Source organism: Apium graveolens, chromosome 5 (genome assembly GCF_009905375.1).
Source record: "Apium graveolens cultivar Ventura chromosome 5, ASM990537v1, whole genome shotgun sequence".
Lineage (NCBI taxonomy): Eukaryota > Viridiplantae > Streptophyta > Magnoliopsida > Apiales > Apiaceae > Apium > Apium graveolens.
The window spans coordinates 5288970-5302794 of NC_133651.1; the positions used below are offsets into that span (position 1 = coordinate 5288970).

The following is a 13825-nucleotide window of genomic DNA, read 5'->3' on the forward strand; positions in this document are numbered from 1 at the left end:
AAGCAATTGGCCACTGACTCTCCAGCTCTTATGCACGAACCATTGATATAACACTGCATTTATCTCACACATTTTATGAATAATCATTCACTCTCAAATTCAAATTGTAGCAAGCAGTAAATACATGCACAGTGTTAATGATAAAGCAGCTCTGGAGTATATACCAAAATGCAACAATATTTGAGTAGTTTACCAATCTGCAAACTGTTATTTGCTGTAAATCTATGCTATTTCTGTCAAATAGAGAATCTTTTATATAATTAGTTATAACTTTCAAACAAAACAAGACAAGAGGATTTGAACTATAAACAGCTTAAACACAAACATGTTTAGTCCTTGCAATTTCAGGAAATGCATGATTTTGCACCATATATGTACTAGAACATAGTAATTTGTTATGCTTCATACAGCTTGATTAATTCAAAACAAGCTTTTTCTCCTAATTCTAGTTGATTAATTCTAGTCTCCAAAAGCACAGTGTGAACTATTAATCATAATTGATCAAAGTGATTATACTAATCCAAAAGAAACTACTTTAATTTCTTGGTCATGAAGGTCTCATTACAGAATGAAACCCGTTTTTCTGCAGCAAATTCCTGGGTCTTTCTATGATTTGTGGGAATCCTGATGATGCTGCAGCAGCTGCTACGACTTGAGGAGAGCTTGTCCGCCATTGATGATGACCATTGCTCGATTTGTACATATAAGATTCTCCTCTTTCATTCCCTCCATTTCGTGGTCCATTGCTGCTGCTTGAAAACTGATTCTGTACCATAAAATTAATATTATTAATGTAAATTTACAAACTACGTTGAATTTTAATCATAATAATAATATTTCATCGTTTCTGTAGTTACCCACTCGATAATTTAATGTGTTAAGGTGAGGTGGAAACATCTGAAGCACTTGTGACTCGCTTGCCTTCATAAATTGCTCATATCTATGCATGTCATTACGACTTGATGAGCTCGAAGACTGAAGGTTTGTGTGGCTTAAAAGTCGCAATGTTTCTGACTGATGACTTAATTCATGTCCTCTGCCAGAATCTAAGTTACTGCGAATGGATTCTTGCTGCATACTGGGCTGTTAATAGTTCAAAGCCAGATTTGTATCATAGAATGTCCAAATGCAATACTTGAATTAATTTTATTCAATTTTACGAGTACCTTGGGCCTAATTTCCCGATCTTGCCATTCAAACTGCGTCGAGGAAGAGAGTTGATTAATTGCTGTTTGATTGCCAATTCCATGTTCTTTCTGCTTTGAAGCTGAACTACCTAAACTCAAATCAAGATTATGGTCCGGCTGGCTACTAGGTGATTCTAAACAGCACAAATCACATTGATTTAGTATGATGAAAATTAATATTCAACTATACACTGAGTTTTAAAAAAAAACAAGCCTGCACTGCACCTGTATCCGCGGCATTAAGCTCATTCTGGTAAATACTAGGATCAAAATTAGTAACAGCTTCCTTCCCATTACACTTAATCGCGGCTTTGTCATAAGCCCTAACATTTAAGGCCAACAAGGAAAAATTCAGAACTTTCGGATAGTATAAACACAGTGAGGAAAAAAATTAACATCATGCAGCAGTATATTACACACCTTGCTGCTTCAATTTCATTATCAAAGAGTCCCAAATAAACATACCTGCATAAAAAAAATTATCAGTCCATGAAAGACCTAAGTTCCTCCGAACCGGCAGTTCCGGCAGCCGTAACGGTGTCGACACGACACGGGATACGTGCCGGATTCGTGTGCGTGAAATCCAATATATACAATCAAATAACAGAACTCTACAAAAGGGTACCAAATTTCAAAATTTGAAAACTACTTAAAGGATCAAAAAAACAGATACTTAGAAATGCATGTTGTCTTACTTTTTGCCCAAGAACTGACCCATTCTAGCTTCCCATCTACCACATTTATGCAAGGTAACTCCTCTATACTTAGAGCTTCCTCTAGGAAAACCAGTACTCTGTCTCCTCAGTACATGCACAAACTCTTCTTTGGTTAAGTTGCACATCTGTTACATTTCAACATAACACATTTCACCATTAAAATAAACATCTTTTCCCTTGTCTCCCCTAAAAAAATGCACGCTATCTTCAAAGAATCAGAATCCTCAAACAAAAAGAAACACAGAAACATTAAAGATAAGATTTTAGTACTGTTAAAGATAAGATGCTTGTGTGCTGACACACACCAACCTGTTTCAAGTCATCTTCATAGTCTCCCAGACTAAAGTTTATGTCAGCTTCCACTCCTCTAAACTTGATTGCGGCTCTATCATATGCACTAGAGAGTATAAAAACACACAAAATTATGGAAAATTCGAAACTTTTTAAATGAAACAAGAGAATCAAATAAAAAGAGATTTGAGTTGCGCTAACCGTGCAGCCGCATGTGCCGTGTCGAATCCACCTATTCACAAACAACCAACACCATACTATTTATCAAAATTGACTTGTTTTGAATTTTATGAAACAATTAAAGTAAAGGGGAATAATCTTTTTTCATCCCCATAATCAAAAAACATAAAACAGACAGAATCTTTTCTTTCTCCTGCAATAATCTAATTCTGGCCAAAACCAAAAACTGATCGAATAATCTAATTCTAGCCAAAACCAAAAACTGATCGGAAAAACAGAAAAACATACCTAGATAAACTTGTTTGCCACAATCCCTGTATCATCCAACATAAAAAAAATTAAAAAAATTAACAACAATAAAAAACATAAGCAAAACATGTTTGCATGTAAATTTGTGTATGGGAGAGAGAGAGGGGGAGAGAGAGAGGGAGAGAGAGGGAGAGCGAGAGAGAGAGAGAGAGGAAGAGAGAGAGAGGGAGAGAGAGAGAGGGGAGAAACCAACCAAATATGCGACTCCCAACGACCAGTTCGTCGGTAAAAGGTAACACCGCGATACTGGGAGCTTCGAGACCTGGGCCCACGACGACTCTTCTTTAACGGATGCGTAAAGTCAGCGGCCTTTTCACCGTTTCCGACAGCTTCCGAGTGACAGAACTTAACTCCAACCCAGTGGGCCCTAGGAAAATCAGTACTAGCATTTCCAGCAGCACTACCACCTTCCATAGTTTCCGACGACTCAGTCACCGGGAAAAACTGCCGTGTTATCACCGGCGTCTCATTTCCCGGTAAACCCTTATCCTGACTTACGTAAAACCCAAAAATTTTACTGTCTCTCTTCTCACCATCACCATAATCTTCCTCCTCGGATCCATCTTCAATAAGAACAGCAGATGAGCTGGAGTTGGATATGGATCCGACCCGTTGACCCTTATAATCTAAAATCACATCATTTGTATTACTAACTGGCGTTGAACACCCTTCTTCTTCTGATTTTTCATCATCCATTTTCCGATGAGGAGAGTTGTTTAAATTCCACATATCAGTATATATAAATAATTTAAGATGGCTACAGAAATAATTTAAAAAATCTCGTTAAGACAACGTTTGTGTTTGTCTCACTCTGCGTGCATATGTTTTTATAGATGAATGAAAAGATAAAGGAGGGAAAGATCAAATGAACAACGAAAGAAAAATGGAAACCTAGGAGCTTTTGTAGATTAGCTTAGCTTGTCGTAGATGTGGTGTGCGTGTAAGTATATAATATACTATTGTATATCAGCTAGATCGATGGATGTTGCATATCTCTAACTAGAACTCCCAAATACAGCATAGACGAGGCCCTGTTTTAGGATGCCTTGTCCAAAACCACCCAACCCTACCCCCTATTTATCATCAAATTAACTTTATGTGAAATTATAATTATATTAAAAATATAAATCGAGTTATTTTGCTGCCCTGTTTCTGCTTTCCACTACAATCATGCATGCATCACTCTTGAAAATATCTTTCCGTCCATGTATATGTTGAGAGGGTTATATCGGAAAGTCGAACATTGTCTTTGGGTCCAGACTCGATCTCGACTTCGATCGAATCTTAAATTTTTATCTCAAATCCCGGCTCACAAAAGTTCGATAAATTTGAGCTCGACTCGAAAACATGGATCGATTTGGTTCGAGTTTGATTTGAATAAATATATTAAATATTATATTTCCTAAAAATATATTTATATATATATATTTTATAAATATGGGAGGTTTGTAAGACTCGTGAATCTTAAGAGTAGATAATTTGAAATTCGAGCTTGCCTCGGTAAAAATTTTGAATAGTTCGTACTGGTCTCGATTATTACTAAGCCGAATTCGTATATTATCACTAGCCAAGTTTTATTAGACCACGAATAATTTGACTCTCATTTGCACCCCTATCTAAAACCACCCAACATTTACCAAAACATATACCAGATAAAGGATGACAAGTCCAAAATTTAATTTGTGAGCGAATATATATATACAGAAAATTACCGAGAACTTAAGAATTTAGGAAAAAACTTATAACCTTTTTTTGGAACTCTAGCATTTTTTATATTTGTAAAATCTTGTGACAGAATCAAAATAATTACTCCTTCCGTCCCATTCAACTGTATACGGTTTTTTTTCAAAACTTGACACACATTTTAAGGTGAATATAAAGTATATTCTCATAATTTCTTTTAAAAAAATTATTTTTTATTAAACTTTAAACAACAAATTTTTATTTAGAAGAAAAAAATAAAAAAACTATTTACAGAACTATACTTTTGAAGGAGTTTTAAAATACGTGTCAAGCCCCTCCCCAACATATACTACCTAGGGAACAAAGGGAGTATAAAATAGGAAATCGGAAACTAACATGTATAATTATAAAATATATATGTGTGTAATTTATAAAAATAAATTATTTATATTAAAAATAATTTAAATATAATAAGTTAAAATATATGTATATTTTTTATTTAACAAGTTCAACCGAAAATTCAGTTTATCCTGCATTCCTGCCCTCCACACCCAGAAACTAGAATGAATGTATGGATGTGTTTAAATATGTGTAAATGCCTCTTTGTCTGTTATTTTCTATATTTAACCACTTTACCTTTGGTCAGTGTTTGTGGCCTAGTTTCCTTTTGTGTGGACAACGAGAAGGTGATGCATGTTTAATTTCCATTGTCAAATTTTAGGTGGGGTCGGATTTCATGAAACAAAATAAAAAAAGTGGTGCAAGTTAGAAAAATAATTAAAATACACAAGTCTTTTTCTTACACAAGTTTCTCACGTTAACCAAATCGAAAAGCATCCTTCTACAAGTGGTAATAGACAGCACCAAGACTAAAACATTTCACTGATTACTCAATTACCTTTATTAGCAAACTAATTATATCCCTGCTTTCTTCTTCATTCATTCATTCAACCACACACGTCACTGTTTCCTACCTACTGGGCCCTACTTCCGTGGTTGAGTTGGTAATTAGATGGAAGACAAGAGGGTATTTTTGGGTGTTGGAGAGATGAAGTATTATTGAGAGTTGGGGGGGACCAACGCGGAGGTCTCAGAAAAGGAAAATGAAGAATAATGGTAATAAAAAGGAAATTTTCCAGAAACAGTCCAATCCAGGAGTACGGGAACTGGCCCACCATTTCCTCTTTTGTTTTCCTTCCCACCAATCAACCTTCTTCCACAAGGGGAATAGAAATATAAAATTTTTAAACTACCCTTTTGTTTTCTACTCCCTCTGTCTCGTTCGATTTATTATATTTTTTTTATTTTGCAACTTCCCTCTTATTTTTTCAATACATCAAAAATAGTAAGTTTATAATAATATAAAAACAGTTTATATTATATTTCTTAAACATGTCTTAACATTGTGTTGTGGAATAAAAACTAGGACACGTTAGTAATTAATGTTAAGGTTTGTGAGTTTCGAGTTTTAATGGATGTTCTTGCGTTTGGGACTGTCTGTCCTCGCAAGATGCCTACGTATCTCTGTATGGGAGAGAATCAAGCCAAAAACATATATGTAGGTTGAGTGATAGAGCCCTTTATATGGAGATGAGTCTAAGGTTAGACTTGTGTTGGGAGACTTGGTGGACAAGTCTCCAACTTAGATGGTAATTAGGACTCCTCTAAGGGAAGGAATTCCAAATCATTCCTTATTGGAATGTGTGTTCGTTTTGGACACATGTATCTGCTCTTTTAGCCGCATTGGGCCTAATTCATGTTCTTGGACCTTGACGACCTCTGTTAGTGGACCTTGACTACTTGGGCCGTCATCAGTCCGCTAGGATCTTAGACTAACCTGGTCTATATTGGGCTTTGGGCAAGAAGCCCAAGTATAATTAATGTGTCTTTAGGATGTATTTTATATTCATATCATTTGCCCCCCAACTTTTGGGGTAACTACTTGAGTTTCCGTGGAAGTTACAATAGTCTCTTTGCGACTTGGGGTACTTTCATCCCTTCTCGGGTATCGACTCTTCATGGGTATCGGCCCTTCATAGGTATCATCATTTTATTGTAAAGTATGGAGCGGCCTACACGTTTACAGCGACTTATACAGTGCGAGTATATTTGCACAGGCTAACTGAATAATGTTTAACACTAAACGGTCCTGATCGGGACTAAAAAGCGAGCGTTTATCACCCCTTAACCTTCGTCAAGGTTAATTATAGGGTGAAAGCTGCTAACAGGCCCTAATCCGGGCTAATTTCCATGTGTAAGCTATTAACTAGGCTTAGAAGAGCCTAATTTAAAGCTAGAACACTTTAATTGGCCTTAATCGAGGCTAATCTGCCCTAATCAGGGCTAATTTATCTTAATCAGGACTAATTAGTATGCACAAGATACTAATTATCCATAATTCACGCTAATTATATGAGTGAATAGGTTAAACGACACTAATCGGGGCTAATTATGTCACACGATTCACTAATTCCCCTTAATTCAGCTTAATTACGTGTAGTATACACTAATCGGCCCTAATCGGGGCTAAATCTCATTAATCAGGGATAAAATTTAAAATCCTGAAAATTTTAAAAAAACAAAATTTTTCCAATTTTTGAAAAAATATCAAAAAATTTCGTAGGAGGGTCTCCGAGAAACTTGCAGGACCCCCTGGACCAGCCTGTAGGAGGTCCTGCTCGGCCAAAAAGTCCCCCATGTGGACTGGTCGGCCTCTCTTGGTCGGCCATGGGGCAGAACCCCTTGCTGACCAGAGGTGGATGTTTTGTATTTTTTTTGCAGAACCTTCTACCCGGCTTCAAGCCTTTCATGCAGCCTGCTAGGCTTTTTTCTGCTCTTGGTCGGCCTTGGAACCAACCCCGTGGTGGTCCTAGAGCGCCTTGTGGTTCTTCTGTCCTTGTTTCAGTGAACGTTCTAGACTCGTTCTACTGAACGTTCCGTACTTGTTCTATTAAACGTTCAGTACTTGTTCTACTGAACATTCTATACTCCACCTAACTTGTTCTCGTAGACGTTCTCGTCTTTACGAAACTTGTTTTTGCTGAGAGCCATACATTCCAAGAATTTTCAAGAAATTTCACAGGAGGGCCACCGGAAAACCTTCAGGAGGTCCTGGGCCAATCCTTCAGGAGGTCTTGGTCGGCCATAAGGCCTTCAATGTAGCCTGGTCGGCCAATCCTAGTCTTGGTCAGCCATGGAGCCACCTTTATGATGGTCTGATCGGTCGGGAGGAGAACGTTCTTCGAACTTGCTACGGTGAACGTCCTACTCTTCACAAAACTTGTTTCCGTGAATGTTCTAGTCTCCACGAAACTTGTTCCCGTTGACATTCTGATCTTTATGGAACTTGTTCTTGCAAACGTTCTAGTCTTTACGAAATTTGTTCTCGCTGACATTCTGATCTTTATGAAACTTGTTCTCGTAGACGTTCAAGTATTTACAAAACTTGTTTTTGTTAAGAGCCAAATTCCCAAGAATTTTCAAGAAATTTCCTAGGAGGGCCACCGGAAAGCCTTCAGGAGGGCCTAAACCAAATCCATAGAAGTTCCCGGTCGGCCAAAATGGCCCCCACGTGGCTTGGTCGGCCAATCTTGCTCTTGGTCGACCATGGAGCCATCTCCAAGGTGGTCATGGTCGACCGGGAGGCGACCGTTCTTTGAACTTTTTACGGTGAACGTCCTACTCTTTTTTTTCTGGACGTTCTACTCTTGTTCCCGTGAATGCTTTATTCTTTACGAAACTTATTCAGCTAAGAACCTGATCTTGCTCTAATCTTCATAGTTATCACTAATCATGGTGATTAGCGTAATTAATCTTCAGTTAAGACTAACGACTTGTGTTTAGCCTGAACAAAGCTTTTATTGGAGGACTAATACGATAAGTGACGCTTAACATCACTTTCTTTGATTATTATGAAGAGTTTTTAGCACATAAACGCAGCGAAAAAGTAAATTTAAATCTTAAAAAAAACCGAAACCCTCCGCAGGATCCATGCGAAAAATAATATTTAATTCGTAGTTCAGTATGTTTACCTTAAGAAGCTTTACGTTAATAGAAAGATGGAGGTCTTTAATGGCGATCCAAAAATGATGAACGGAGATCCTTAGTAGCTGCTCCTCAAGTGTGAAGCACTCCACCGGTATCCACCAAGAAAACGATGTAATGAAGGAGGAGGAGATGGAGAGAATTAGGGTTTTGTAAATCTTTTTGGTTGAGGCAAAAATAGGGTCTATAATAGTATATTTATAGGCAAAATTTTCAGCTGAAAATTTTCCATAAAATATTATTATTATTAACCCTTTAATTGATTATTCTTATTAACCAATTAACTAATAATTAAAATACCTTTTAATCATTAATCCCTTTTCTAAACACTTTAGAAAATAATTCTCTCACTTGATTTAATTTCCAAAATTAAATTCTTAATTAATAATATTAAGAATTAATTAAATCTCATTTAATCAATTATTAAATCTGCTAATTAATTATTTATTTCACAAATAAATAATTACCAGCCATTATTAATTAATTCCTCCACCATTAAATCATTCTCTTTTATGGTGTGACCCTGTAGGTTCAATATTAAGCCGGTAGTGGAAATAAATAATAATAAAACTATTTTATCATTATTTATATAAATTTTCAAATTCATTAAATATGATTAATTAATAAATTAATCATATTTATTCTACATCGTGAGAGATACTTCTCAGCATATCGCGACTATCCGGATAATACGAATTCACTGCTTAGAATACCAAGAACCTATTCAGTGAGTAGTTACCGTACAATCAATTTCTTCTACCCTGCAATGTCACGATTAAATACAAGGCAGGAAACTTGTGTCAACCCTATCTTATTTAATCACTTGCTTTCCCAGTCACTATGCTTAGTTCTATTTAATGTAAATTAGAAACTCCTTTCTAATTTCATTCACTCTGGCCAGAGATTCCTGAACTAGCATAAGTGGATCAGCATTGAACATTCTCTTCCTTCACTGGAAGGGGTAGATCCTTTATTGATCATACACTATCTTCGTGTACAAATTCCTATACCCAGTAGAGCCCTTATAATTGTCCCTTGAGACTAAGAACTAAACCAAAGCATAGTTCAGTGTACACAAGATGACTATGATGACCTCAAATCTAAGGATACTTATACAACTATTACTATGTGAACAACTACTGACACGTGAGTGAACTCCATCAGTTATTCAGCTGTGTGAGTCATGTTCAGTGAACTTATTCTATAATAAGCACCTACATACTAGCTATAGGTCACCACACAAATGTCTATGAGAACAGACATCCTTCATAATGAAGCAAGCATAGTATGTACCGATCTTTCCGGATTATTAATTACCAGTTAGTAATCCTACGACCAGGAACTATTTAAGTTTAGAGTTATCATCTTTTAGGTCTCATTATTATGATCTCATCACAATCCATAAAAAGCTTTACTCTAAACTGTGGTATATCTTATTTAAACATTTAAATAGATAGAGCCCGCAATAAAAACAAAACAAGTCTTTTATTAATATCAATGAAATCAAAACAGATTACATAAAAGTTATTCCTAAATCCTCATACATGATTGGACTTAGGACATATATCTTTCATATTATGTCCTTTTTCTGATTTTATGATCATTTTATTCACCATTTTCTGATGTTTTTTCGATAGGTACCTGCTAACGTGAATCAGACAGAGTTGTGACCTGCTGCAATATGTAGCTCTTTTCATATAAAAGAAGATGAGAAGTGTTCATTTTCATTCTCACTTTCATTTCTCAACTTCTCTCAAATTCTCTCAAGATTTACAGAAGCTCTCAACTTCTCTCAAGTTCTTCCAAGATGTCTCAAGGTCCTAGCAAACCTTCCATCTCTACCAAGGAGGCCATGCATAAGAGGGCTACAATTCGATCTTTTAAAGGTATAGTTTTCGTCTCCCCTTACTCCATTAATCATTGTTCCAATAGCTTGAAGAGTATGTTGGACGAGCAGTCTGATGAGTACCTAAGCACTGTCCATTTTGATGCATTCCACCATAAGAGTGTTCTTGATGAAAAGGACATTGAGAGTATTCGGGCGAGTTACCCCTGACCTAAATGCATAGAGTTTTGCAAGGCTAAGCCTAACGAGAGAACTTGCAAGCTCAGTCCCCAAAGATTATACGTGTACCAGGAAGCCCTAAAGTTCGGGTTAAGGTTTCCATTACAGCTTTTCATCCCGAGGCTCCTCGCCGAGTTAAATATCCACCCGTGTCAGCTTTATCCCAATGGGTGGGCCTTCATCATCGTCTTTATAGTGGGGTGCAATGACCTGGGCATCCCACTGAGTGCACAATATTCCGAAGTATTATTATGCTGAGGGCGTCTCCTTTGAACATGTCTGGCTGGGTCATTCTACAACATAGGCCTCGTGTTCCTCACATTGTGAATATGAGTTCTCTCCATGACTCTATTCATCGTTGGAACAAGAAATTTGTAGTCTTGGAATGAAAAGAGGGATACTTGGAGGTATACTTCAGACGCGACTTCAGAAGTACCGTTGATAGCTCTCACTACATTCTTCGTCTTTCAGATGCCAAACTTTACAACCGTGATCGCCTTATCGATGACGATGGTAGAACCCCCTACTAGGAGTTCATCACAGAGACTAAGCTCGTCGAGACTGGCATTAGCAGCCTCTCTAGAGAGGGTATTTATTTTTATTCCACTTCAACTTTGTGCAAGTTTGTTCTTATATCCATTTTTCTTTCATCTCATTTTAACTGTCGAGGCTTTCTTGATGCCATGACAGCATGACCGATAAGAGCGACGTGGTTATAGGGAGGATGGAAAGGGATGCAGCCAAGCAAGTGAACCGCATTCCCAAGGTCTCTATATTTCTTGAAGCTTCTAGCTCTGGCAAGAAGATGGCCAGAGATTTTGACGGGAATATGAAGATTCCTGTTGAACCTTCATGGGGCATCTCTACCAAATATTCGGTATTTGGGAGTCCGACCCTAGCTCTTGAGTGGTCAAAGAACTATGTTACTCCTCCTGACCTTCTGTTCGTCTCCTCCGGTGAGAAGTTGCTTGAGGCCGAGGTGCTAGGGCCTCATGCCTTGTACCAGGTACATTTCAACTTGTATAAATTTTTGTTCAAGTGCACTTCTTTCGGAATTTCCAAAAAAATTCATAGGAAGTATGGGTGTGCACTGTTCGGCTCGGTTTTTACCGAAAACCGTTACCAAACTGTGTATGTCGGTTCGGTTCGGTTTCTAGCTATTAACTATAAGTGAACCGCTTGAAACAGTATTTTCGGTTCGGTTAACCGAAAACTGTTTCATTTCTTTTTCCGTCTTTATTTTTTTAATTAATTATATAATCTAATGCTAAGAAAATTTTATAGGTGGATTTTATCTTTGCAGTTGCAAAACAAAAATAAATACTAACCATGCAAGTATATAAGTGCTATTGTATTATATAAACAATTAGCATTGTTCATCCCAGGGATTCACATTGATAGGTTCATCTGCTCAAATGTGATGATTTTACAAATTTTAAGTAACTAAAACAAAACTTTCAATTAATAAACCACATACGTGATGTTTGTGAGATTTTAGTATAACTGCTCTACAAGTGCCTCTACAGAATTAGCATTTTAAAACAAAGATGGTCTGGACCGTGGGGCTATCATGTCCAAAACTTTTATCAAATTCTAATATAACATGGTATAAGTGAGATATACTCTTTTATTTATAAAATGCAAATATAAATATATATTAAATATTTAAAAAGTAATATAAGCGGTTCGGTTTTTCGGTTTGGTTATAGGGGTAAAACCGTAACCGTTACCAAACCGTTCCATTGGTTCGGTTCGATTACGGTTTTTTCGATTTTTGTCGGTTTCAGTTTTTTCGGTTTGGTTTTCCGGGTTTTCGGTCCGGTTTCGATTTTATTTGCTCACCCTTAATAGGAAGGCTTCGGAGAATCCTTCAGGGAGGTCTAGACCATCCTTGCAGGAGGTCCTGGTCGGCCTACTTAGCCTTCAATATGGTTTGGTCAGCCCATTCTGGTTTTGGTCGGCTATGATCATTCTTTCAAGGATGTGTTGGTCGGTCACGGCTCTATGTGTTTGGGACTCGGCCCTTTTGAGTCTTATTCGGTCTTAGTATCTTGACCCTTATTTGACTTAGCTTTTTTATGACTCATTTTTTATGTTTTCCTTGTCAGTCCAACGCATACTTTTTTGTGTTCCCTACTCAAAGCATCAAGATGAGGGGTGACTATACGGCATTGCAGAATTCCATGAACAAGATGAAGATCTCCTCAGATGTGTGGGAGTCTAAGGCTCACCAGGCAGAAGACAAGGTTGCTGTCTTGGAAAAGAAATGCTTCAAGGAGATGAAGAAAAGACAGAAGGAGTGGATGAAGCTTTTGGATATATACCATAGATCCCATGAGTTTACTCAGATGATGGATGACCATGACGATCAGATGCATCCCATAAACTTGGCCTTATAATGGCAAGGGGCGTTTAAGACGTTCATAGCCTGTATGCGGACGTGGTCGACCCGAGTCTCATCTCCTGCCCTTGGGAGATCCCTGTTATGGACCCATCCGGGCAAGCCTCCGGGTATGTGCCCGAGACTTCCCGCCAGCGGTCTCAATCTAGTTCAAGTCACAGGGGTTCTGGTTCCAAGAGTAAGGCCCCTTCAGGAAGTTTTAGCTCTAAAGCGGCCTTCTTTGAAAAAATCAGGGAGCCGGTTCGAGGGAGCATCGACTCCTCCTTTGAGGCATGCTCGGATGAAGAGGATGATGAGGATGAGGATGGTCAGGGTGCGAGGAATGATGAAGAGGAGGACTCTTCCGACGAGGAATGATGAAGAGGAGGACTCTTCCGAGGAGTGACTGTGATAGCCCTGTATGGCTTTGGATGGCACATGTGGCTTTATTTTTAGAATTTGTTTATTTGAACTATATTGGTTTGGAAACTGCTGGAACTTCGGGACTTAATTTATGATCCTTCGAGATCTTTATCTATGCATTTCGTTTGGTTTCATTTCATACTTGTCTTTTATTTTTGGCATTATGTCCTTCGAGACTTATATTCTTTAGATGCTCGTACTTAAATAAATTGGTAGACAGGATGACAAAATAAACTTGCATAAATAGATATTATCTCTGAAAAACGGGTTCAACCCTTAAATAAGATGGTTTCGTCGACCTTATTCATATATTTAATAATAAGTACCAGGAACATATTACGAATGTCCTAAACATGATAAACCATCAGGTTTGAAGCGTGCCAAGTGCGGGGCACTTCATCACCACTCAAGGTTTACAACTTGTGGGATCCTCGTCCTAATATCTTTCTGACCTTATAAGGCCCTTCCCAATTAGGGGTTAGCTTTCCTCTCTCCCTGACTCCCGATGCCTCAATCTTCCTTAAAACCAAGTCTCCTTGCTGAAAGA

The 13825-nt window shown here is 37.7% G+C and overlaps 1 protein-coding gene across 2 annotated transcripts; it reads right to left on the reverse strand.

Annotated features, from left to right (window-relative positions):
* Positions 1–296: 296 nt before the first annotated feature.
* On the reverse strand, positions 297–3824 carry LOC141662067 (floral homeotic protein APETALA 2-like). Of its 2 annotated transcripts, none has more exons than XM_074469119.1 (10): positions 2877–3790; positions 2663–2688; positions 2396–2426; positions 2213–2300; positions 1883–2028; positions 1608–1652; positions 1413–1510; positions 1167–1321; positions 862–1083; positions 297–766 (listed from the first exon to the last, which is right to left on the reverse strand). In XM_074469119.1, the coding sequence occupies exons 1-10, from the start codon at positions 3410–3412 to the stop codon at positions 548–550; spliced, it is 1566 nt and encodes a 521-aa protein (XP_074325220.1). In that variant the 5' UTR covers positions 3413–3790; the 3' UTR covers positions 297–547. The 2 variants fall into 2 exon arrangements, with proteins under 2 accessions (XP_074325220.1, XP_074325221.1); XM_074469120.1 differs by having other exon boundaries at positions 570–766; positions 858–1083; positions 2877–3824.
* Positions 3825–13825: the final 10001 nt, after the last annotated feature.